The 26,037-nt window shown below is 46.4% G+C and overlaps 2 protein-coding genes across 5 annotated transcripts in view; both read right to left on the bottom strand.

Annotated features, from left to right (window-relative positions):
* Nucleotides 1–543: 543 nt before the first annotated feature.
* Adipor1 (adiponectin receptor 1) lies at nucleotides 544–19,585 on the bottom strand. Of its 4 annotated transcripts, none has more exons than XM_031383275.1 (9): nucleotides 19,377–19,559; nucleotides 18,972–19,042; nucleotides 11,445–11,679; nucleotides 8,879–8,995; nucleotides 8,004–8,175; nucleotides 6,803–6,989; nucleotides 4,650–4,837; nucleotides 1,642–1,835; nucleotides 544–1,353 (listed from the first exon to the last, which is right to left on the bottom strand). In XM_031383275.1, the coding sequence occupies exons 3-9, from the start codon at nucleotides 11,583–11,585 to the stop codon at nucleotides 1,225–1,227; spliced, it is 1,128 nt and encodes a 375-aa protein (XP_031239135.1). In that variant the 5' UTR covers nucleotides 11,586–11,679; nucleotides 18,972–19,042; nucleotides 19,377–19,559; the 3' UTR covers nucleotides 544–1,224. The 4 variants fall into 4 exon arrangements, with proteins under 4 accessions (XP_031239135.1, XP_031239138.1, XP_031239113.1 ...); XM_031383278.1 differs by having other exon boundaries at nucleotides 18,972–19,010; XM_031383253.1 differs by lacking the exon at nucleotides 18,972–19,042 and having other exon boundaries at nucleotides 19,377–19,585.
* A 3,070-nt stretch (nucleotides 19,586–22,655) lies between these two features.
* LOC116099515 (NADH-cytochrome b5 reductase 1) overlaps nucleotides 22,656–26,037 on the bottom strand; it is a 6,749-nt gene continuing 3,367 nt past the window's right edge. Inside the window, exons 7-9 of the mRNA XM_031383239.1 lie at nucleotides 24,730–24,815; nucleotides 23,821–23,920; nucleotides 22,656–23,506 (exon numbers count right to left, since the gene is read on the bottom strand). Of these exons, the coding sequence (XP_031239099.1) occupies nucleotides 23,334–23,506; nucleotides 23,821–23,920; nucleotides 24,730–24,815 (359 nt within the window). The 3' untranslated portion in view covers nucleotides 22,656–23,333. The remainder of the gene's footprint in view (nucleotides 23,507–23,820; nucleotides 23,921–24,729; nucleotides 24,816–26,037) is intronic.

Raw genomic sequence — 26,037 nt, 5'->3', positions numbered from 1 at the left:
GGCACACACCTTTAATCCCAACACTTGGGAGGTGGACTCAGGGGATCTCTGTGAGTTTGAGGCCAGCCTGGTCTACAGAGTGAGTTCTAAGACAGCCAATGCTACACAGAGACCTTGTTTCAAAAAACAAAAACAAAAACAAAAACACTACAGTAGCACAATGATTTTCTTTTCTGAGACAGTCTCATGTATATAACTCTCTCCTCGGTATTGGTTGGTGTTATAGGCGTGACCTACCATGCCTGCTTTATCTGACAATGGTGATGAAACCCACGGCTTTGTGGATGCTAGGCACACACTCTACCCATCTCAGGGACACCCCCAGTCTGCACAGTAGCTCTCCTAACCAGGACTCTGTATGGTACTAAGTTGTATTAGAGATCAAAGGCTAGGTACTGAGTTATGCTCATTTGCTGACCACACACGTCTCACTGTCGGTGTGATTCTAATTTATGTCTCAGTCGAAGCTGGAGTCCTCACAAACCTCGGGCCTCAGGAGTTGTGTGCATACAGTTGAGACAACACACGTTAACTCTTTGAATGCCAAGCGTTATCTGTACTTTCTTTTATTATCACCATAGTCTCTGCATCAAGATACATAGCAGTGATAGCAGGTTTCTTTTTAAAGCTTAGTATTAAATATTAAATATCTTCCCCATTTTAATTTTACATTACTCTGCCAAGAAAAAAAAAAAGGATTTAAACTCAAGTTACTTGAAGCCTGGACATACTTCCATGATTAGCCGGGCTACATCAAGGCGTGGCTTTGTTTGTCCTAGAAAGATGGGACCAGGTTATAATTGTTTCTGAAAAGTGTGCTACAAAAATGGATGGCCCGTTATCAGCCAGGTTACAAAGTAAGGGTGGGGGTAAGGGAGGGATATTTTCTTCAAGAAAAAACAAAACATAATTTCTGAAGAATCCCAGTTCGTAATTTTTTTCCCAAAATGGCTGGAGGAATGGGTAAAATCTCAACATGAGCTCCCACGTCCTATCTGTGAAGGAGCAGCAGTTGCCTCGCTGAAGTGACTGACTGCCGGGAATGCACACGGGAAGTGGACTGCCCGGAGGCTGTGACAGTGAGCTGAAGCCTGACTGGTACTGACTTCTCTAAGAGGTTTCTTCTAGAAACAGACAACTCAGACTCTTCCTCGGACTTCAGCAAAAAAGTTATTTTTAAAAGCACTTGGGAAGTTCCTTCCTCCACCCCTCAGGCGGGAAGGCTCAGAGAAGGGAGTCGTCCGTGCAGCCACCTTCCAGGCCATACCGGAATTCCTGAAGGTTGGACACCCCATAGAAGTGGACGAAAGCTGCTGCCACCACCAGGACATGGAAAATCTGATGAGACTGGAACTGTGGGAACAAACAGAGACCCACCTTTAGGATGGAGGAGTGAAAGGAAACATCTGCCTCTTCTGGCTTCTCCATATAAATGGTTTTCCATCATAAAAGTGATACTTGTTCAGAGCATCATAAGAAACTCTGAGACCAGGGTTGATCTTGCCTATCCTCCCCTTACATACACAGATACAACATACACTCAAATACTTCATGACCCGAATCTCTTACCACCTTCTACTCAGAGCTCTGACCTGGGCCAGTCACTCACCATCACAGGCCCTGCTAAGAGTCATTTCTTACCCATATGTCAAATTTTCCAGGAAAGAAGCGCTCAGGAATCCGAGCAGCATAAAGGCCAGCTCCAGTGATGTACATCACAGCCATGAGGAAGAACCAGCCCATCTGGCCCACTGTGGTGGCCTTGACAAAGCCCTCAGCGATAGTAAAGTGCATGGTGGGTACAACACCACTCAAGCCAAGTCCCAGGAACACTCCTGAACAGAACAGACATGACTGTCAACAGGAAGCAACTATGTGAAGGCACTACCATGAATCTGGAATTGATATATTTATGAAAAACAACTCTTTTCTTATGAACTATACATGTTTTAAAAAAATTTAGGACCTCTTTTGACCTCTGTGGGGACATGAACATACATGACAGACACAGATTCACACATATAAAAATAAAATAAATAAAACGGGGAGCTAGCATAGTGGTGTACTCTTTTAATCCCAGAATTCAGGAGGCAGAGGAAGGTGGATCTCATTTAGTTCCAGGTCAGCCTGGTCTACATACTGAGTTCTGGGTCAGCCAGTAGTAAGACTCTTTCTTAAAACATACAACATTTGAAAAAGCACAGACAGTCTAGCGAGATGGCTCAACGGGTAAAAGCGCTGACTGTTCTTTTGAAGGTCCTGAGTTCAAATCCCAGCAACCACACAGCGACTCACAACCATCCGTAACGAGATCCGATGCCCTCTTCTGGTGTGTCTGAAGACAACTACAGTGTACTCATATAAATAAAATAAATCTTTAAAAAAAAAAAAACACAGACAACAAACACACCAAAAATAAATAGACAGATAGATAGATAAATAAATATTTTTTTTTAAAAAAGGGTTTGTTAAAAATCATCTGATGGTCAACTCGGGTCTCAAGCCAAGACCTAGTGTGACTCCAAAGCCTGAAGAGTAGGTTTCCCATTAAGGTCATAGAAAGGGATGAAGAGATGGTGTGGTGCAGTGTTGTTTGCTGCTCTTCCAGAGACTCCCAGCACCCAGGTTGGGCGACTCACACCTGCTTGGAACTCCAGCTCCAGGAGATCTCACACTGTCTGTGACCTCCATGGGCACATACACAGATACACAGTAAAGACACATAAATAATCCGGGCAGTGATGGCGCACACCTTTAATCCCAGCACTTGGGAGGCAGAGGCAGGCGGATTTCTGAGTTTGAGGCCAGCCTGGTCTACAGAGTAAGCTCTAGGATGACCAGGGCTACACAAAGAAACTCTGTCTTGAAAATACAAAAAAACAAACAAACAAAAAAACAAAAAAACCTGCACAGAATCAAGCCAGTCAAAATTCCAGCATGGACTGGGGAAAGTTTCACAAGGTCCCATCCTAGAGGAGCTAGTAACATGATGGATACGGGGAAAGTGAGCCATTTTTCTTTGATGGGTGTGGCCACTGGGAGGCTGGCTGTGCTTCAGGGATGGCTCCATACCCTGTGCACATGGGCACTGACTGGCTAGTGGGCTATGAATGAATGAATGAATAAATAAATAAATAAATAAATAAAAGCAGGCATGAGGTTGGAAGGTCAATTGAGGGGGGAATCCACAGAGTCAAAGCATACTGTGTACAAGTACAAAGTTCTACTTTGTAGTGAAAATCGGATCTCGGAGTTCAAGGCCAGCCAGGTCTACAGAGTGAGTTTCAAGACAGTCAGGGCTACACAGAGAAACCCTATCTTAAAAAACAAACAAACAAAACACCAAACAAACAAAGAAGGGTGTCTCAGCAGTTAGGAGCACGGGCTGCTCTTTGTGTGGGACCTGGGGTCCAGTACCCACATGGCAGCTCACAGCCATCCATACTCCAGGGGGTCCAAATATCCTCTTCCGGCCTCTGCAGGCACCAGGCATGCGAGTGGTACGTAGACATAATGTGTGGGCAAACACCCACAAACACCCATACACATAAAATAGACAAAGAGCTAGGCATCTGAAAGCTAATGGTAATTTGTGGCATTGCTCCAATTACTAAAACCTTGAGACTCTAGGTGAGTCAACTTGAAGGAAGATAAATGCTTGCTATTATATTAGTTGCTACCAGTCATTATGCTCAAAAAATTATTTTATTCATCAAGCCATTATTCCACTCCTGGTAAAATGTGCCAGGGTGTGTAGCTTTTTATTTATGTTTGTTTTGAGATGGGGTCTTGATTTGTACATCTCCCCCGCTGCCTTGGAACACATGCAATCTTCCTGCTTCACCCTCCAAAGTACTGGGATGAGAATCAGCACACCTGGCTAGGGAATGCTAATTTTTAATCCCTTGTCTTACTGTTTAGGATTCAGTCACTAGAATGACTGTGCTTGCTATATTTTTAAAGCATCAAAGCATAGTTATGCTTGAAGCTAACTGACCAGCTGTATTATGACCTGACCTATTAGCACTGAAATACCAAGGGAAAACAGCTTTGAAAATCTGCGCCACTTTTTGAGTTTTAAACATAAATCAGTTTGTGTGGATTCCGTGAACTAAAACTTAGGGTTGAGCTGGTTCAGTGCATGGTCCGCTACCCCTGAGCTTTACGACACTGTCTTCCTACCTGCCCAGCACCCTTCTGTTTTCTCCTCCTCACTCCATAGGGATTGAACCCTATGTCTTGCACATACTAGGCAAGAGGCAAACACTCTTCCTTGGAACTATTATGTCCAGCCCTTTTATCTTTTACTTTGAGACAGGGTCACCTGGCTGGCCTTGAACTTGATCCAGCTACATCAACCTCCTGAGTAACTGGAATTAAAGCAGAGGTTCTTAACCTGTGAATCTAGAGCCCTTGGAAGGTCGAACAACCTTTTAACAGGGGTCTCCTAAGACTACCAGAAATCACAGATATGTATATCACTATTCCTAATAGCAGCAAAATTACAGCTATGAAGCAGTAATGAAAATGATGTTCTAGTTGGGAGTTAGCACAGCATGAGGAGCTGCCTGCCTTCAGGGGTCATGGCATTAGAAAGGTCAAGACCCTCTGCAGTAGAGGCACGGAACACCAAGCCTGTTCCTACTCACCTGCTCTTGTCTGCCGGTGCTTGGGAGTGGCAAACCGGTCCCACTGTGCCACAATGATGGCAGAGATGCCCAGGACACAGACGATGGAGAGGTAGATGAGCCGTGGCTGTGGGGAGCAGTAGAAGGAGTAATAGAGCCAGGGGACGAAGCTCCCCATAATCAGTAGAGCAATCCCTGAATAGTCCAGTCTAAAAATAAGCCACAAAGATCAAATGTGAACATGAGAATGCCTGTAGCTCATTACCCAGCTAACTGTCTTTCCCCTGCACCTAGACCTGACGACCTCCAGCCTCAACATTCCCTGTATGCACTCTATCCTGTACCCAAACGCCTCAAAGTTGAGAACATTTGGCTTTCCAGCAAAAAATTCTCTCAGAGCTGGGTGGTGGTGGTACGTGTCTCCAATCCTAGCACTAGGGAGGAAGAGGCAGGCAGACCTCCGAGTTCCAAGCCAGCCAGGTCTAAGGAAGAAGTTCCAGCCCCGCCACCCCCACCACGCCCCAAAAAAATCTCAAAGAAGACCAGGTGTGTGGTGCATACCTGTAATTCTAGCACTTGAGTAGTGGAGGCAGAAGGTGGGGGAGTTCAAGGCTACAGAGTAAACTCAAGTCCAGCCTGGGCTACATCAGACACTTTTAGAACACAACAACTCAGGCTCTGGATTATTTCCCCAATCTGATGGAATTCTAAAAATAAAACCCTTAGATTAGGAGCATCATTAGGGGATGTCTGTTTGATGTGAGAAAAGGCCCCGCTAAAAGGCCTTAAGCTCATTAGTAAACTGGTCTCCAGTTTTAGTTCCTTCTCGTGCCTCTGTCCCCCAAAGTCCCCGCTCCCCAGTGCTGGAATTACAGTCCCATGCTATCATGTTCCGCATAAGTACTTCTGTTTGTCCCCATTCTTATTGAATTTTTCCTCTAAATTATTTGCGTGTTCACTGTCACCTGAGTATGAAGGTCATAGTTGGTTCCTGCCTTCTACCATGTGGGTCCCAGGATTGAACCTGGGTCATTAAGCGTGGGGGCAAGAGCTTTTATTCACTGAACTACCTAACCAACTCTCCTTTCTTTGAAGAGAGCCTTGCTTTCTATCCCAGGACGACCTGAAATTCACTATGTAGCCTGGGCGAGCCTGAAAGTCACAGCATTTTTCCTGCCACAGCTTCCTGAGGCTGAGATTACAAAGGTTAGCTACCAGACCTGTTTTCTCCTTTATGATTTTAGACAAGGTTCATATTGTTCAGGCTTGCCTCAAATTTCTGAGCTCAAGCGGTCCTCCCGCCTCAGCCTACTGAGTAGCTTAGAATACAGGTGCATCCCACCCTCACCCTCCTTGAACTTTTTGTTTTGTTTTTTAAAAGATTTATTTATTTTTATTTATACGAGTACACTGTTGCTATCTTCAAACACACTAGAAGAGGGCATCGGATCCCACTACAGATGGTTGTGAGCTACCATGTGGTTGCTGGGAATTGAACTCAGGATCTCTGGAAGAGTGGTCAGTGTTCTTAACCACTGAGCCATCTCTCCTGCCCTAAAATTTTAGTTTGAACTTTGTTTTCTAAAAAGATATATTTCCCACCCTCCTTGAAACTGGCATGCAAAGTAATAAAAATATACTCTCATTACTGGAGTTACTGGGAGAAATAAAATAATCTACCGCTATCACTAAGAAAGCAGGAGCAACCACTATCCACGTAAACAGAGCCCCATGCTGAGCTGGGGCCAGGGACTGCGCCTGGCAGATAATTGATGCTTCTAGCACCTTCTGGCCAACGAGATAAGCTTTGTGTGGGGTCAGAGCACGAGCAGTCTGAAGCACAGACTGCCTGCCACACACCACTTGGCCCCAGTCATTAGAAAGATAAGCTAGTATTAGGTACATGGTCTTGAAAGCAATCCATCAGCACCTCAAGTTTCATAAAGAACTGGTTTCCATCTGTTGAGGAGGTCATGGGAAGTTTATCATGAAGTTTTAGTTTCTGTAAGAAAAAGTTCCTCATCTTGCCCTAACAACAGGAGAGAAAACTTCATTTCCCTGGGCACAACAGGGATCCGTTAAGAGTTCCAGCAGCTCCGAGTGCCTGCTCAGCCCTGGGACAAGATGTGACAATAACATGCATGGTCTCTGCTATGGCTGGCTTTTCAACTTACTTGGAAAAAGTCCGAGATACCTTCTCTGAATGACAATAGACCGTGTGGAAGAGCCAGGAGAAGCTGAGGCAGAGCACTGCGCCCAGGAAGAACATCCCGAAGACCACCTTCTCCTGCAGCGGAGCCATGAAGTACATATTTGGTCTCAGCATGGTCAAGATTCCCAGAAAGAGAAATAGCACAAAACCTGCACAAGACAAAAAGGAAAAGCAACCCATGAGGAAACGTAGACTATATACACTGAGGCAGCCACTGCTTGTTATCCGTAAACAGGGGAATTAGCTATGAGAACTGCCATCAGCAAGACAAACAAACCAAAAGAGACAGTTTCATTTTATTATTTCTTAAATAATTTACTTATTTTTATTTTATGTGTATCAGTGATTTGTTTGCATGTCTGTGTGAGGATGTCAAATACCCTGAAACTAGAGTTATACACAGTTGTGAATGTCACGTGCATGCTGGGAACTGATCCTGGATCCTCTGGAAGAACAACTAGTTCTCTCCAACCCTGACATTTTTATTTTTGGGACAGGGTTTCATGTACTCCTGGCTGTCCTCCAACCCCTGTGTAGCTAGGGCAACCCTGAACTTCTCACCTTCCTGCCCCCACGTCCCCAATACTGGGATTGCAGGCATGTGCCACCACACCCAGTTTACTCAGTGCTAGGAATCAAAGCCAGGGCTTCTTGGAGCCAGGCAAACACATTCTTAGGCCACAAAAAAACTATTCTGTGAAATAGCGGCAGCTTGTTTTTAGAGTGACAAGTTAGGAATCAGGAGTTCCCACTACACGGATGTTCCAGCAGGAAACCAAAGCCAACATGCAGGGCCATTCCCTCATGCTCTGGGCCTCTGCCTTGTGGTAAAGACCAGCAATCAACTGTCAAGTAAGGTGAACAGTAACCTAAAAGGTCAGACTCCTGATATCAATTATTCAGAGAAATTGTATTCTCTCCCCATGAACAAATTCCTTGGCAAGTAAGACTGGAATTCCTTTTTTTGTTTATTTCTTTGGTTAGCCTGGAACTCCTATGTAAACCAGGCTGACCTTGAACTCACAGAGATCCAAGTGATGCACAATTAAACGTGTGCATCACCATCAACAACATAAGACTAGAATCCTTGCTGAGAATATTGCCAAGCGGTACAACACTCATCACTACAAACTGGATTTTTTTTTCTTATCTAAATCACTCACCAAGCAGATGCGTCCAGATGTTGCCAGTCTCTGTGTGGATTCGGAAGATGCTCTTGAAGCAAGCCCGAAAGGAGGGCATAGGTGGTCTGTGGCCATGGAGCAGGTAGTCGTTGTCTTTCAGCCAGTCAGGAAGCACATCGTATGGGATGACCCTCCAACGCCCCTCCCATACCTAGAACACACACAATGCCTTTAGATGGGCTGCAGTGGAAAGTGGGAAAAGCACCTGCCTGGGAGGCTGTCACTCAATGCCCCTCCCAGACCTAGAACACACACGATTCCTTTAGATGGGCTGCAGTGGAAAGTGGGAAAACCACCTGCCTGGGAGGCCGTCACTCAGGCTTCAGATGGTCCCAAGTCCCACGAGAATAAGGCTGGACTTGGAGACACCAAGCAGGGGACTGGCTAATACTTTGGCCACTTTATGGGCAACCTCCTTTATGCTCCTTGGATTTTCAAAATTAATATAGTGAGAGAAGACAAATCACAAGCATGTTTTTCACAAACACAAATCTTTCCTCTGACGTTTTCCTGGAGTCTTCTGGCTTCTGTCCTCTGCCCCTGTTTACTCCTCTGAAATTCTCACTGTGCTAATTCTGTAACTTTGTAAAAGCAGGAATTCTTTCTTCTTCATTTTAAAAGTTATATGTCTATGTGTGGGCATATATATGCAACAGTGTGCATGTGAAAATTAGAAAATTCCCATAACTTGTGGGAATTATTCTCTCTCTTTTTTTTTACCATGAGGATCAAGGGATTAAACTCAGGTCATCAAGCAAGTGTTCTTCAACCCCAGGTAGGCTTGCCCGTTAGAAACACCCCAGACGAGCCTGCCCCCTGCCCGGCCCCCTTCCCTTTCCGGCTCTAGGCTGCACCTTATATACAAACTCCTCCATCTTCTCCATGGCATGGTGGGCTTGCAGAGGAAGTGTCAGTACCCGCACCTCCTCCTCCTCTTCCTGAGGCACTGGGCATGCTTGTTCTTCTTCAGCCTAAGGAAACACAAGCAACAATCTAGACATCACCTCCTGAACTGCACATTTTAGGGAGATCCGAACTCAGCCTTCATAAAGATCCGAACCTCAGAACTTCATAAAGCTGAGCCTCCACTCCCAAAGCATGATACTGAGTTCACCAGAGTTGTCTGAGATCACAGGTGCCCTCAGGCACTCATCAAGACAGCTTGAGGAAGTTAGTTCTCTCCTTCTGTTTTGTAGGTTCCAGGGATCAAACTCAGCTCATCAGGCTAGATAGCAAGCACCTTTACTCACTGAGCCCTCTTGCCAGCCCCCATTCTCTTTTTGAGGACAGGTAGTCCTCAACTTTCCCCAAATTCCCAAATAGTCTTATCTTCCAGTCTACTAATTCTCTGTCTCTCTCTCTCTCTCTCTCTTTTCCTTCCACTGCCCTCCCCCCTCTCCCCATCAGGGTCTCCCTATGTAGCTCTGGCTGGCTTGGAATTCATCACAAAGACTAGGCTGGCCCCTCAAACCAATAAGATCCACCTGCCTCTGCCTCCTGAGAGCTGGGATTCAAAGTCTGCACCATCACACTCACTCAGCCCAGTCCACTAACTTTCAAAACAAAACAAAATGACAGACTTAGTGATGGCTGTGGCAATCTTACTTGTCATTCTCTGATCATATACTCTAGGGTTGCTATCATAACAAATGTGGCCAACAGTGATAGTATATACTTTTAATTCCATCACTGGGAGACAGAGACAAGAGGATCATTGTGGGGGGCTGGAGAAATGGCTCAGTGGTTAAGAGCATTGATTGCTCTTCCAAAATTTCTGAGTTCAAATCCCAGCAACCACACGTTGGCTCACAATCATCTGTAATGAGATCTGATGCCCTCTTCTGGGGTGTCTGAATTTGAAGACAGCTACAGTGTACTTACATATAAATAAATAAATCTTTAAAAAAAAAAAGAGGATCATTGTGATTTTGAGGCCAGTCTAGTCTACTTGGTAAGTTACTTTTAAGTTCTGTGCCTATCAGAGCTGCATAAAGCAACAACAAATAAAATAATTGCTCTTGCAGAAGACCCAGGTTCATTTCACAGCACCAGCATGGCAGCTCCCAACTGCCTGTAGTTCTGGTCCTGAGGGATCTAATACCCTCTTCTAACTTCCACAGGTTGTTACATGCATGTGCTGAATGCATTCATCTCTCTCTCTTTCCTCATAAAATGCATATTTCCTTTAAAAATCAAAATGTCAATCACTTCCCACCCACAGCAACTCCCAAGCATATGGGTCCTCTGAACTGGTTCACTCACAGGAGTAGTACTGACCTGGGCACCCAGCACAGCAATCATGCCTGCCTAACCAACCTGCCTACCTAACCAACCTGCCTGCCTAACCAACCTGCCTACCTACCTACCTACCTCCCTTCTTTCCTTTTCTTCCTTTCTTTATTTGAGACAGGGTCTCCCTATGTAGACCAGGCTGCCCTGGAACTTAGAGAGATCTGTTTGTCTCTGTCTTCCCAATGCTGGGATTAAGGATGCATGCCACCATATCCAGCTAAGCATAGCAATTTTTGTTGCTGATGTTGTTATAGAGAAAAGTCTATATAGCCCAGACTAGGCTCAAATTTGCAATCCTACTATCTCAGGCTACCAAATTCTGAGATTAACAGCATATGTTGCCATACCCAGCCCCCAAGAAAGTACGTGCCTTAAACAGAAAGATAGAGACAGAGCGGGACAGGGCTGTCTCTGGTCCAGGGCTGCAGAACATCCATGGGAAGTCTGGTAGCTCACACGCTCTCCTGTATAAGACCCTAATCCCTCTAATCCCTCTTACATTTTAGGGTGAAACTTTAGCCTGCCCACCCCAATACCCACTTTCTCTCTTCTCCTTAGAAACAAAGGTTCATTCAAGGGTGACAATGTTACTGCAGCTTTAGACCCAGCTCCCTTAAAGGACACGTCCCAGCCTTCCCAAGAAGGACACAGCTGTGTTCTGGCTGGGTGCTACACGCTCTTCCCCTTACTCCTCTAGAGGGAGGAGAGCAGTTCTTCTCACGCCCCTTCCCTCCTTCACGTCACAGGGATGTGGGTGTGACAGGGAGCCTCCACATCAGCTCTGCACTGGTCACTTCTGCAATCCTTTACCTGAGAGATCTCCACTTGTCACAGTGGAAGGAATTTTTGTCTATTATATTAATTCATGCCCATTTAATGATTATTTATTTTACTGCAGTTCTTCTGCTGGACACTGAGTTTACAAAAGTACTGGGTGCTCTTTTGGGAAATTAACTCCTAAAGCTCAGAGACAAAAATAAAGACACCTAAAACAAGCACAATGAAGACTCACACAGAACCATTCCCAGGGGACTATGGGTAATCTGGACGTAAGGGGAGATCTTAAACAACAGACTGAAGAGGCTCAGTAGGGCACTGGCCAAGGGAGCAACTCTGGAAGCAGCTTACCTTGGCTGGGCTGGTGGCTGCCCGCTTGCCCTTCTCCTCCAGCAGGGGTCCCAGCTCAGCCAGCTCCACTGTGTCAGCCTCTCTGTTACTAGAAGGAGCCCCATTGCCCTGTGCCACGGCAGAGCCCTTGTGGGAAGACATCTGGCTGGTACCTCAGTGCCTTGTAGCTTCAGTTTGAGGAAAGGTTGGGGTCTCTCAGCCCCAGAGGGCAGAGATCTTCCTGTGATGGTGGACACTGCAAAGACAAACACAACAACATTGGCTTCATTTCTGTAATGCTACACTGAATATGCCATAAGCTAATCAGCTTACCATGCCTCTAACTGTAGAGGCTAGTTCATTGTTTAAATAAAATCTACTGTCTTCTTTAGAATATTGTGCTTCACCAGAAACTCCCCAATCTCACCTATGTACATATATAAAACCTCATATACACATATATAATCTTATGTAATCTCATATACATATGATCTCATTACATATAAATATAAAAAAATTATACAGTTCCCTGCCTTCAGGTTCTATTCTTATTGTAGCAAACTGTCAACATCACAGAACAGGCACCCTGTCTGAAAAGGCTCTCCCACAGGAATAGAGCCCATTAGTGAGGATGGTAATGCCTACCACTCCTCAAACCCATTCTCCCATGGAAAGCCGAGGCATGAACTAACCTCAAAAACACCAAGACCAGCTCTCAAGTCTAACTGGCTGTTTCACTGCAGTACACAAATAAATCTATTTTCTTTAGGCGTGAAGCAGGGGAGTTGAGATCACCTCACTCTGTAGCTCTAGTTGGCCTGGAACTTGATATGTAGATAAGCCTGGTTTCAAACTCAAGAAATCCACCTGCCTCTGCCTCCAGAATGCTTAGACCAAAAGTGTGCACCACCATGCTTACCTTTATTCTTTAGGTGAAGCCCACACCTGGCTACAATATTAAAAGAGCATACAGGCTTAGGAATGGATTAAATATCAACTGTACTCATTTGGCCTTTATCTAGATATACGTGACAAGCACACCTTGTATGGGAAAAGAATGGGTATGCCCACTGGTTATTTCCTCTGCAAATCCGCTCATGTTTTCAGGGTTAGAGCCTGGGCTCAAGGCTCTAATAACAAGCCTTTGTCAGACTCCTCACAGCAAGGAGTGACCTACCTGGAAGCAGGAAGCTGGAGACAAGGAGGCTCCCCAAGTCCGCCCTTTGCTACACACATACCTAATCACTGGCTCTGCAAGAGCGTGTCCCAACCGCCACAGCCCATAAACCTAAGCCCCACTCAAAACACTTTTTTTTATAAACTAGACACAGGCATGCACGCTCCTTTAGGAAAAATCAGAATTCCGTCTTCCCAGAACATTCTCCAACACTGTAGGATTTTCTGCACTGGACTTTTTTATGTAATATTTTCAAATTAGGCTTCAGGGAGGTATAAAGAAAAGGAAGTTTCCAAAGACTTCTATGTGGTATTATCAAGTCTTCCTTCTTCCAGAGACAGGGCCTGTGTTACTCATAGCAACAACTTTAGCCAGAAGATTACCACAGGGCAATGCAGAGACAGCACAGCGGGCTGTATGCTGAGAGAGACATTTAAATTTAGGAGACTGCCCCCTTCGTATTGGGAAGCAAACATGACTATCCCTAAAGACACACGGCTGCACCCATGGCAGCTCACCATGTAAACAAACATCAGTGGCATCTGTACTAGTTCTTACCCAAGAGTAATCTCAATTCCCTCTCGGGGATTATCACTAGGTATATGTAGGTTAGGGTTAATCTTAGGGATCGGTGACTGGATTAAGGAGCATCCAGATAGTTGGAAAAGCATTCTCTGGAGTGTGGGTTTCAGGAAGAGGCTGGCATTTGATTTAGTGACCCCAGTGAGGAAGATCTGCTCTCAGCCATGAGAGTGAGCATTATCTAGCTGGCTACCCCACAGGTAGAATGAAACAGAAGTAAACTTTGAGGGTGTGTGGCAATCACCTCTAACCCAGCACTCAGGAGGCAGGGGCAGGTGGAGCTTGCTGAGTTCGAGACCAGCCTAGCTGACACAGAAAGGTCTGGGCCAGCCAGAGCTACAAAGTGACAGCCTGCCCCAAACAAACAAATGCTAAAATCCTCTTGCACACATTCAGTACTCTAGAATCTCTGGCCCTTGGACCCTAAGGTAAGCACCCCCAGCCTGGGTTCTCAGCCATTCAGCCTTCAGTTGGTACTTATGCCAATGAATTCCCTAGTTCTCTAGCCTGTAGATGGTCCAGTTTGGGAGTTAATCTCCACACTCATGTGGGCTAATTCCCCAAACAAATGTTCATACATACCTGCCTGCTGCCTGCCTGGCTGCCTCTATTGGTTCTGGAGATGCCTGACTAATACCTTAATCTGCCCTCAGGTGAAGGCAATCCTCATACAAGCCATGCATCATCCTAAGCCTCACACACACACACACACACACACACACACACACACACACACACAGAGACACACACAAACAATAACTCATTACCTAGTATACCTTTATGTCAACACAGCCAGTTCCTCCTCCTTTTAGTGAGCAAGACTGGGACAAGATATTTGCCAAAACACACAGTCACAATCAACACTTGAGTTCAAGAAGAACAGGAAACTGGAGGCCCCTGGAAAGCCCAGCGGATAAGCAACTCACGTGAGAAGCAATATTGGGAAATCTTAACAGTTGACCTCAAAACATCCTTCCTCAAAGGGAAGTCTTACTGAATAAACAGTTCTCAGAGATTAATTCATAACACTGAGCAACAAACAAACAAGCAAACAAAGAGCTTTGGTCATCTTTGAGAAGTCTGACAAGAAGGGTACACTAAACCTCCAGTTACTTAAAGCAAACAACAGGGGAGAAACTACACACAGGCACTCCAGTTCTGGAGCACAAGAGTCCGTGCATCCTAAATGATGCAGATCCACAGTTTTGGTCTGACTTGTATTTCAAAGTGACTGAATGGGGCACATGCCAGCCAGCAAGCATGATTTATCACCGCACCACTGGTCAAAATTGGTGCCCAGAGTAAGCCAACTCAGTCACTGAATACTTATGAATGCAGTTAGTTCTATAAGGTCCTTTGCAAAACAGAAGTTGTACAAGTTCTGTCCCTATCTTTGGTAGACGGGTAAGTTAACTTGTGATATGATTTCACTGCTCCAGCAGGACAGTGCAGGAAGAGAACTGTTTAAGGAGAATGGTCACACACTTAATTGAATGCTGTTTACATATTTCACCAGAGGCACAAGGACAGCACAAACTTCAGGTTGTACAATAAGAGTGCAAAGATCGCCGGGCAGTGGTGGCGCACGCCTTTAATCCCAGCACTTGGCAGAAGCAGGCAGATTTCTGAGTTCGAGGCCAGCCTGGTCTACAGAGTGACTTCCAGGACAGCCAGGGATATACAGAGAAACCCTGTCTCGAAAAACCAAAACCAACCAACCAAACAAACAAAAACCACCAAAACAAAAACAAAAACAAAAGAGTGTAAAGATCATAAACAATCCAAGCTGGTATTTTTGCTAGTTTCTCTAATTGACCAGAAAAGTTGAGGCAGGAAAGAAAGAGGGACCTGAGGTCTGGCAGAGAAAACAGCAGTAACATTAGGCCCTGAAACCATCCATCCTACAGCGTGGACCACTCACCAACAGGAAATTACAAGCATCTTAGGCTGTTAATTTAAATCAACACAAAACCCTAAGGTGTGAGACTGATGCCATTCCACTCTGTGCCTGCCTCTAAGTCCTTATGCACTTTAGAGAAACCACCTTCCCTCTCCAATGGGCCACGCCCAGCACAGCAAATTATAACTGGGCCAAACTCAAGAAGACATTTTTGTTGGGATTTCTTCCACTCAAGCTAATAAACTTCTACCACTAAGCTTCCCAACTGGATAAATGTAAGCTGTTATAGACTAAAGCTGTGGAGGAGAGGCATTTGTGTTCCTACAAGTAAGATAATCCTGCACCAAACTTGGAGAAAACGTTGAGTTTTAATCACTAGCCAATTAGCTGGAGAGTTGCCCTTAGAGATTTTGAAGATAATGTATTCTCTGAAGTAGTTTCCAACATTTCCAGGCTATGACACATCCTTTCCCTGGGGTCTAAGGCGCAGAGCTTCTAGGGGATTTGATCTAAGGTTCCGGGCCTTTAAAGAATGTGTGGGTGAGCTGGGGTCTATCTATGCAGCTTGGTTCTCATTATTCTACAGACCAGTCTAGCAGTCCAGACAAAGAGCCATTTTCTTCAGCCTGCTAGGAAGGTTCATTTCATAGCTCCACTGGGGAAAAATGAGTCAAGGCAAAGGTCTATGTTTGACATTCCCACACTACAGTAATGGAACCTTCACTCTACTTGATGCCAAGTGTTACTGCCTCAAAATCTGAAGGGGAGACAAGCTACAATCTAACTTCCTTTGAGGCTCTCCTATCTTAATAGACGAGGTCTTTTTAATCTATCTCACAGGCAGGCAAACTTCCCTACCGCCAGACCCACAGAAAGGGGGAGGGGGAGGGGGAAAAGGAGGAGGAGGAGGAGGAAGAAGAGGAGAAGGAAGAGGAGGAGGAGGAAGAAGAAGAGGAGGAGAAAGAAGAGGAGGAGGAGGAAGAAGAGAAGGAAGAGGAGGAAGAGGAGGAGGAAGAGGAGGAAGAAGAGGAGGAGAAGAGGAGGAGGAGGAGGAAGAGGAGAAGGAAGAGGAGGAGGAGGAGGGGAAGAGGAGGAGGAAGAAGAGGAGAAGGAAGAGGAGGAGGAGGAGGGGAAGAGGAGGAAGAAGAGGAGGAGGAGGAAGAAGAGGAGGAGGAGGAAGAGGAAAAGGAAGAGGAGGAGGAGGAGGGGAAAGAGGAGGGGGAGGAGGAGGAAGAAGAGGAGAAGGAAGAGGAGGAGAAGGAGGGGAAAGAGGAGGAGGAGGAGGGGAAAGAGGAGGAGGAAGAAGAGGAGGAGGAGGAGGAGGAAGAAGAGGAGGAAGAAGAGGAGGAGGAAGAGGAGGAGGAAGAGGAGGAGATGGATGATGGATGAATTTTTCATGTTAATACCTCAGCTCTTTTTGAGACACGGCACTGCTATGTTGTCCTGCCTGGCTTGGGGCATCCTAAGTAACCTAAATTGATCTAGAAACTCTGGCAATCATCTTCCTGCTTCAGTCTCCCGAATGCTGGGCTTATAGGTATGTCCCATGCCCTGCTAGCTGCTTTTTAAAAATCAAGCACATTACAAACATTTGGTCAATATAGTTTGCACAGTATAGCACTCACAGTAAACTGTGTACCCCCAGAGTCCCACTGGAACACAAGGAAACTGACAGGTACTTGCTTTTAAAAGCCAAGCACCTGGAACTGGTTTGACTAGAGAGTATCTTCAAGATCTTTGCAATTTAACTTGCAGAGTTGTAAAGTTTGCTACAAACTTTATAAACATTAGTCATACCCCCATTTCCGAGTATCAAAAATGAAAAACTTCAGTATGGGGAGCCCTGTCTGATGAGCAGACTAGGGACAAAAACATTAAAGACAAAATGTCACCAGTTTGATGAACACCAGTACCAAACAAGAAAAACCCCATGTTACTTAACAAAGCTCTTGGATGTGGAGATGACGACACAGCTCCTCAGAGAGCCAAGCAGATGGGCTGGGTGTGTCAAGGAGCTTGGTTTGGCTTTGCATTACTTCCTACAGAAGCAGGGAACTAATGCACCTGCCTACAACAGGGTCAACTCTGTCCTTGAAGCTGGGAACATCTATTGAGTACTATAAAATGTACAGTGCTCACTATTGCCTCGGGGGGAAGAGAAAGCAGAGGAAGAAGCTTGGAATGATGCCCTTTAAGAAGGGTTGCTAAGCCAGACAGTGGTGGTGGTGGTGGTGATGGTGGTGGTGTGCGCCTTTGATCCCAGCATTTGGGAGGCGGAGGCAGGTGCATCTCTGAGTTCCAGACCAGCCTGATCTACAGAATCCCAGGACAGCTAGGCCAATGAAGAGAAATTCTGTCTAGAAAAAACAAAACAAAACCACAACCCAAAGGGGGTTGCTGAGGGCTGGAGCACTGGCCGAATGGATACCTTCCCAGAGGACCCTGCTCTAGTATCTAGCATTCACATCAGCTCAGTTTTGAGGGAGCCAACCCATCTTCAGTGGGCAACAGGCATGTACACACAGACCAAAGAGTTGTACACACTTAAAAAAAAAAAAACCTTAAGGGTGTATATTAAATAATTTCTTTTCTTTCTCCTCCTCTTCCTCTTTTTGTTTTTGTTGTTTCGAGACAGGGTTTCTCTGTGTAAGCCCTGGCTGTCCTGGAACTCACTCTGTAGACCAGGCTGGCCTCAAACTCAGGGATCCCCATCTCCGCCTTCCAGGTGCTGAGATTAAGGATTAAAAGTGTTCGTGTCCCTACCACCTAGGGGATAATTTGTTTTCTGATAGCATCGTTATGAAGCTAAGAGCTAACAGGTGCTGAAGGAACGCAGAAGAAAAGCTTCATTTAGTTGAAATGATCAAGAAAGCTCCGTAGATCTTAAGATCTGATAGGCATGGACGGCTGAGGCAGGGCATTCCAGGGGGGTACAGTTGTGGAAACAGCTCTTTGCATGGTAGCATGGTTACCCAGAGCTGCGAATAATGCACTTTCCATTTGGAAGCTTAAGAAAATGAGGTCACTCTGAAGTGACACAACTTAGCCTACCATTCGAGTTAAGGCGCTGTACTCTGTCCACGGCAGTGGGGGTGGAGTGAGGGAGCAATTTCATTAAGGCTGCTTCCTCGGACTCTCTTTCACACAGGTAAAGTCACTTACTTCTTCCTCAGAAATCTCGTCGTTTCTGGGCTACTGTGAACACCCCAGCTCAAGATTATCCTGTGCGAGCAGGTGCAGTTTTTGAAGGTCCACACCAATGTCCAATACTTTAACTGATAACACCAGCTTCTTAAGACTGACTTCTCAGGGACCTTTCACAGAAGATTTACACAGAAACTACTTCTGAGATAAAGAAATGCAGTGGCTGCAGGCCGGGAACCCTGACATTGCAATCTACTTAGCGCCATCCTCTCTGAGTTCCTGGCAGTGGAGTGATGCTATAAACTCCCAGAACATAGCCTGCCCTGCACTATCAAAAAAAAAAAAAAAAAAGAGAGAGAGAGAGAGCAGTGAGCACATCCCAACACGACTTTGATTCAGAAAAGAAACACCTATTGCTATCTTCGTTTGATTTACCACACAACTGCAACTGCTGGGTTTTCTGGTCTGTCTGCTAATACTCGAGGGAAATAATCTGATTATTAAAGCAGATCCCATGGTCTCTCAGAGCTCTGCTGACATCTGAAACTATGTAAACTGAAATTCGTCCAGCTTCTTCAACTACGAAGCGCTAGAAACTGACGGCGAGCCACTGTGTTTTCTTAAAAGCAAGTGCGAGACCCAAATCCTCAAACAAGCCAGCAGTCCATCAACCCTAGACTTCTGAGATGAAATCTGGTCCTTCCCAACACGTAGGCATCTTGTTTACATTCTATTTGAGGATTACCTTAGGCCTGCGGACTCTCCATCAACCTCCTCGCCGACCCTATCCAGGAAGGGAGCCCCGTCACGTTTGACCTGCGGATCGCGGTGGTGGCCTTAGGGTTCCCGGCCACCCAGGGCCGGTATTCCCGCACCCGACTCGCAGACTCAACCCTGGGGGTCGCCAGCAAGGCTGGAACGCGGCCGTCTCCCGCGAGGCTGCGGATACAGCGCTCGCGGACTGCCGGGCCCCGACGGCGGCGAGCAGCCCCCCGGACGGAGGCGGTGCGCGGTGGGAGGGGCCGGAAATGTTTACGGCGGACCTTTCGGAGGGCCGGGCACTGAGCGCAGATCCAGGGGAGGGCCACTCCCGCGCTGTCCCCTCCGGAGCCTACAGGGCCCGCGCCCCGCCCACCCCCGCCACACTTACGGCCTGGCTCGCTGCCTCTGCTGGGGGGCCGCGGGCCCGGCCGCTACATCCCGCGGCGCTGGAGGCGGCCTGCGGCCGAGGGGCGCCGGATCCTCAGCGCCCTGCCCGCGCCGGAAGGGCCGCGCGACCGCACGGCGTCACCTCCGCAGCCGCGTCACCTTCCCGGCGCTACCTCGCCCCCTCAGATCCAGGCATTCCTGCGCGTGCCAATCACCGGGGCGCGCTCGCCCCGCCCCGCCTCCGATCTGACCAATCGCTGGCTCTGGCTGGCCCAGCTTGGCCTCGCACAGGCGGACTGCAAAAGCCTCCTCTCGGGGCGTCCACTGAGCGCGTGACGGAAAAGAGAGCAGAGAGCTGGGAAGGAAAGCTGAGTTTCCCACCCTACAGCCTTGCTTTTCAGCTCCGAAACAATGTTTTCCCCCCTTCTCTGGTTACTGGGAATTGCACCTCTAGACACGCCACTATATCTCTAGTACCGACCCCCCCCTTTTTTTTTCTTTTTCCGAGACACAGTTTCTCCTTGTGTAGCCCTGGCTGTCCTGGGACTCGCTCTGTAGACCTGGTAGGTTTCGAAATGAAATTCGCCTCCCTCTGCTTCGCAAGTGACAGGATTAAAGGTGTGCGCCAACAACGTGAACCCACACTTTTTGTTTGTTTGAGAGAGGGTTTAATTTTGCAACCTAGGTTGCTGGGATTACAAATGTGGGCTACCATACACAGCTCCCAAACTCTTTATTTCTATATACAATTTCCTAATCCCTTCCTCTCTTCCTTTGGTATGCTATTTATGGAAAGACTACCATGAATCTATCACTCAACTGGATTTTACTTTTGGTTCCTGTTATTTATCAAAAAGGGAGAAGTTGTTTCAAACAAGCCTATCTTGACAATTTTCTGTGCCAGTCCATGTTCCCATGTGACCCAGAGGGCACCGTCTGAGAAGACAGTACAGAGTGAGTTTCTCTGCTGGAGCCGAACCACACAATATAGGAAGGATTTGGGGACCGCTCATTTTCTTATACTCCAAATGGCTGATGCCGCTCTAGATGCTAGGGAGAGTGACCAAATGCTAGATGGATGCCCCAGGAGAGTAAAGTCAACTTTGTTCTAGTTAAAAGCATGGGCTCTAGGTTCCTATAGATCCAGTTTCCTTCCCCAGCCAGCCCACCATCTTTACACACTACTGAATCCTTCCAAGTCCTTGCTTTATCTGAAAGTGAAGGGAAACAGTGCTACTTCATCACTGTCGGGATTAAGGCCAGTTCATGGCAGTGTCTGCATGATGCCTGGCAAATGGTTAGTGCTTCTTAACAACTAGCTATCACTAATACCTTACCTGCCGTGCAAAACCTGGAAACTTCTGAGTGAGCCCAAGTTTCTTCAGTATGCTCCCCCTTTAAAAGTGTTTTTATTTAAATTATTTTAGATTTATTTTTTTAAAATCTTTTTATTGTTTGTTTTTTTCGAGACAGTTTCTCTGGGTAGAGAGCTTGCAGGCCAGGCTGCCTGACATTGATGGAGATCTGCCAGGTGTACCACCACAGCATGGCCCTTTGCAAGCTGGCTTTAAGCTACTCTTGGGCCTTACCTTCCTCCATCTTCCTTTGGTATTTTGGACTTCAGTACATTTCTCTACTTCTCTTTCGTTCCTCTGGCTTTTGCGTCCTGATCCTTCTGTGAACAGCTCTTCCCTCACCGGTTGCCAAAAGACCCAAGCAGTTTACAATGCTCAGTTCTAGGTTTGTTTTGGTTTTGGCTACAGATAATCTTAAATTCAGCTTCAGGCTCTGCCAACCACTGACCAGCTGTATGTCTTATCACAAATCCTTAATCTTCAACTCACAGGATTAGCATAAGGGTTATATTGTGCAATGTAGTCAAAATCCTTCCCATGGTTCTGGGTACCTGTCTGCTAACAAGATGTAAATTCTTCCTCTTTCTCAGGCCCTTCCTACTAGGGCCCTAGGGTCCTAGGACCCCAGCTCTGCAGTGGTTTAATCACTCTGTGCTATGACCTTAGACTGAAGGAGTCTGGGGGAGTAAGTCCGTCACCAGCTACCCTGGGTCACAGCTGCAACCTCAGGATATACGCTTGCTCACATGGTAGGTCCTTAATAAATGTTTGCAATCATTTCTTCACAAAACAAGGACTAGTAAGCTTCCACACAGGACACTCTGCTGGACTGCTTCAGCAAGTTCAGCAATCCTAAGAATTTCCTCTCTGAGGGTGAGATGGCTCACAGAGCGGTGGCATACACATACTAGCTGATGAAGATTAATATTAGATGGAATAACACTCAATGGAATTTACTGAAGAACCTGTTCTATTGCCATTGGTGTGTGTGTGTGTGTGTGTGTGTGTGTGTATGTGAATGAATTCTGAGGGTCCCATAAGCCTTCAGTCAGGGGCCCCAGGAACAGAAATTCAGTTCCATACAAAATCAAATTGCAAACAAAACAAACAAACAAACAAAATGTTGAGAGCCCAGAGAGATGGCTCAGCAGTTAAGATCACCTGGCTGCTCTTCCAGAGGACCAGTGTTCAATTCTCAGTGCCCATATGGCACGAATTTCCAATGTCTGTAACTCCAGTTCCATGGGATCTGATGCCTTCTTCTGGCATTCTTGAGTACTGCATGCATGTGGTGCATATGCATGTATCATAAGATAAAAAGCAAAACTAAAATGACCTTCCTCTGAATCCAAAGCATTATGCTCTCCCAGTGAGACCAACAATGAAGCAACGCCTCCGTCCTATCCTGGGAGAACTGAGTAGACTGGATCAGGAGTTCTCTAGCTTAGACAGCTATTTAAGACTGATGGGCCTGAGAGAAGCCAACTCGGTCCAGTCACCAAGTCTGTTCAGAGCTGGTGATGTCAGGTTACTTTTTTAAGACGTCCCTTCCAGATAGAAAGGCAACCCTTTGCTTTGTATGCCGGGTACCCTGAAGGATGAATAACGTGAAGGATGAATAACCTACACAGAACGAGGGGAAGACTGACCAAGGTAAGGGACCACGGGGAGGGTTATCCATACTCTAAAAGCCCCGTCTAGCTGTGTTTTCTTCCCTCCACCTCTAAAGCCTCCAGGGAGGAGTTGGGCTCTGGCTCTGCAGAGCAGCTGCAGGGATGAGCCCTGGGTCTGATGACAGCTCACATTTCAGCACATGGCACAAACTCCTAAGAAGCTCTCTAAAACACCCAGGAGATTTTGTGCTGGGAGCCCTTCCCTTCCAATGTCCTTAGGCATTAGGAGACAAGGACCCCAGACACGATGACTCCTTGAGATCATCAGGGCCTCAGCTCCATTTATTTGAACAGCCAGACACTCTTTGTATAAGCATCAGTCTTAAGTTATGGGTAACCATTTCAATCCAGCATGGGCAGGGCCTGAGATACACACACACACACACACACACACACACACAAATATAGATATACACACACACACATATATATATATGTCGGCCTCCTTTCTCTGAGGTTTAGAATTCCGGGAAAGAACCCCCTTTCTACAGATTATGTAGGACTGTATCTAGAAACCCACTCAACCTGTACTCATATAAGTAGTGGATAAAGTGCTGAATACGGAGCTAAATGCATTGCCCAGTCCATTCCTTTCATCACAGACACAGAGGTGGCCACAATGCTCTGAGCAACTAGGCAGCCTTATAACAAATGTGCATGTTCCCTCCTTTCTGGCCCTAGAGACTGCTCCTTGAGCCTCATCGGGACCTTTTATCACAAGGAGATTAGGATAGGAAGCTTCAAGGGAGTGACTTAGCCTTGACCAGTATCTACCATAGCTGAGGGAGTGTTGTCTCTGCAAGCACCCAGATTCTGGGATGAGACACAAAAGGCTGATGCTCTCAGCCAGCAAAGGCCCTGGGGCCTCTTGCTGTTCAACAATCAACCAGGGATAACGGCACACGTGGGATCAGGGAGGCTTTGCAATGCTCAGTAGGTGAATCGCATCTTTTGTGAATAGCCCAGCTTATCCAAGTTAGGGTGGCAGGCCAGCTGGACCATCGGTGGTGGCCCACAGAGCAGCAGCAGCACATCCTCTGCTGGGGCAGGCAGGTGCTCCTGGATCATGTCAGCAGTAACAAAACCCTTGCTGTAGGGCCAGTCTGGAGGAAAGAGAAGAGAAGAAAACACAGGCTTCAGGTCCATACCAGCAAGAGAATGCGATGTTTCTGGGACAGACCCTTGGGAAGACCCAGAACAGATTCTGAGAAAGCCTCGGGTTGGAGCAGCAACTACAGCCACATCGCTGCCACCCACCTGAGAATAGGAGCCTGATGAAAAAGGATCACTTTGTACACCTGGATTTGGGATTCTGGCAGTGTCAGGAGAGTCTGTTTTACTGAAACCAGAACTCACAGAGGGGCAAGGCCTTGATTTTGATAAGGGGCTATCGAGATGTTCAGAAATGGCAAGATACCTTCTGGAGGATAGTCCAGAGTGAACCAGAGCTTAAAGCGATTAGGATATCGGGCCTGTAGTTCCTCTAGGTCCTCCCGCAGGATTATGTCCTTTTCAGTCTGAAATGTAAACAGGGATGCAGAGACTTAGAAACCTCAGGTCCATACCAGCAAAGTCCTTTGCAATGACAACCTTCCAACAGAGAAGGAAAAAGAATACCAAAGGCATGCTCAAATTCTAGGGAGAGGCCAGACTTGCAGTATGTTTAGGGTACTGAAGATCAGGAAGTAGCCTTCATTTACACAGTACAAAGGAATATTTGCCCATGAAGGCCCAAGGGCCCATGGTCAGCATGAGACACGACCATCTTCTCTTGCTTTTGTGGCTTAATACTAGGTTCTTTTTCCTTCTTTACTTTTTTATTTTAAAGATTCATTCGTTTTATGTAAGTACACTGTCCGTGTCTTCAGACACAGCAGAAGAGGGCATTACTGACGGACTGTGAGCCACCATGTGGTTGCTGGGAATTGAACTCAGGACCTCTGGCAGAGTAGTCAGTGATCTTAAGAGCTGAGCCATCTCTCCAGCCCCGCTTCTTTACTTATTTTTATTTTATGAGTGTTTTGCCTGCATGGATATAAATGCATTTCAGGAGTGCCTATTGCTCCTGGAGCCCAGAAGAGAGTGCCAGATCTCTTGTAACTGGAGTTAAACAAAAGTGTAAGCTGTCATTGTAGGGGCTAGAAACCAAATCCTGGTCCTTTCCTTAATGGGCCCCTCATTCCTTCTTATTGTGATAAAGGACCATGGATTCACAGAGGGGCTTCTGGATAGATGCTAGAATAGTCCCCAAGCCAGTTCTGACTGTCTCAGCCCATCTCTTCACACAGCCAACTTGAAGTACTGCCCCTCAGAAAAGCAAACCAACCTGGTTGGCAAAAAGCAGAAAGCACTGGGTTGGATCTTCAGGAACTTTCAAGATGGCCCGGATCAACTGCAGCATTGGGGTGATTCCTGCATGAGGATACCCCATGGTGAGATGTGCTATGTTCTCTCCTCTCTGTCTAGCTCCTTCACTGACCAACCCTGTCATCTCAGTTTATCATCACACTGCACGTGTGCTCCTGCTGTAGCCGATCCTCCGACCTCCGCCTGCATGTTCACCAGGACCTACTTTTCTGAACCTTAATAGTCATATAAGAAGACAGTGTAGCCGGGCGGTGGTGGCGCAAGCCTTTAATCCCAGCACTTGGGAGGCAGAGACAGGTGGATTTCTGAGTTTGAGGCCAGCCTGGTCTACAGAGTGAGTTCCAGGATAGCCAGGGCTATACAGAGAAACCTTGTCTCGAAAAAAACAACAACAAAAAAAGACAGTGTAGAATTCCTTCTAAGGAGTTCATCTAAAACACTTGTTCTGAGGGTCCCTTGGACCTCAAACATTATAGATTAGGACAGACAGTGCATGCCTTTAGTTCCCAGCACTTGGGAAGCCAAGGCTGTCATATTTCTGTGAGGACAGAGTTCTGGGCCAACCCGAGCTACATAACAAGATCCTGCCTCAAAAAACAAAAACAAGGCAAAACAAAGTCATACATATATAACCAACATCCCTTCTGATTAAGAATTCTGGAACACTGCTTAGAGAGGGTAAGATCATGTTCTTCAGAATCAGGCACAGTCAGGTTTGAGTCCTGGCTGTGGCCATTACTAATTAAATAACCCTATAGAAACCAAAGTGCTAGGACTCTCCATTCCTTCATTTGCAGGCAGAAGGGAAAGGCTCGCAGCTACCTATTTATAGGGTAGTAGGTTTCCAACCAATAGCCCTACTGTCTATAGTACTCTTACTTTTTCTTGAACATGCTAGGTAGGTGCTCTCCCACTGTGCTCACTAAACTGTCCAGGTTTCGTTAGAGGATTTATGTACACAGCCTAGGCGGACTCTAAACTTGTGATCTTCCTGCTTCGAACTCCAATTTCCGGAACTACCGGCCTGCACCACCAGGCCTGGCTTTTTCCTTCTCAATTGTTCATACTTAGTTGTTTCTCTCAAAGTCATTAAATCCACTCAGTTGGTGGAAAACCCTCCTGATTTATTGCTCTCCTTCTGTCTGTGAATTTTTGTTGTTCTTTCTACTTCCTTAGGATTTCAGCTACTGGGGAAGTGTAGGAAGTGCTGGTCCCTAGCTTAAGGGCTTGTCCTCTCATTAAACCTGAGAAGGAACCTGCAGAGCAA

The sequence above is a fragment of the Mastomys coucha genome, unplaced genomic scaffold, assembly GCF_008632895.1.
Source record: "Mastomys coucha isolate ucsf_1 unplaced genomic scaffold, UCSF_Mcou_1 pScaffold1, whole genome shotgun sequence".
Classification (NCBI taxonomy): Eukaryota; Metazoa; Chordata; class Mammalia; order Rodentia; family Muridae; genus Mastomys; species Mastomys coucha.
Note: the sequence above shows the minus strand (reverse complement) of the source record. Positions and strands in the feature narration are given on the sequence as shown.

Bases quoted from the DNA above. Each gene is read 5' to 3' on its own strand.
- Adipor1 (XM_031383253.1), bottom strand. From the start codon at position 11,585: ATGTCTTCCCACAAGGGCTCTGCCGTGGCACAGGGCAATGGGGCTCCT. The intron at 8,996-11,444 runs GTAAGCTGCTTC...GTGTTTCCTTAG, and splicing joins CAGCCACCAGCCCAGCCAAG to GCTGAAGAAGAACAAGCATG. The intron at 6,990-8,003 runs GTGAGTGATTTA...TGTCTTGTGCAG, and splicing joins CATCTGGACGCATCTGCTTG to GTTTTGTGCTATTTCTCTTT.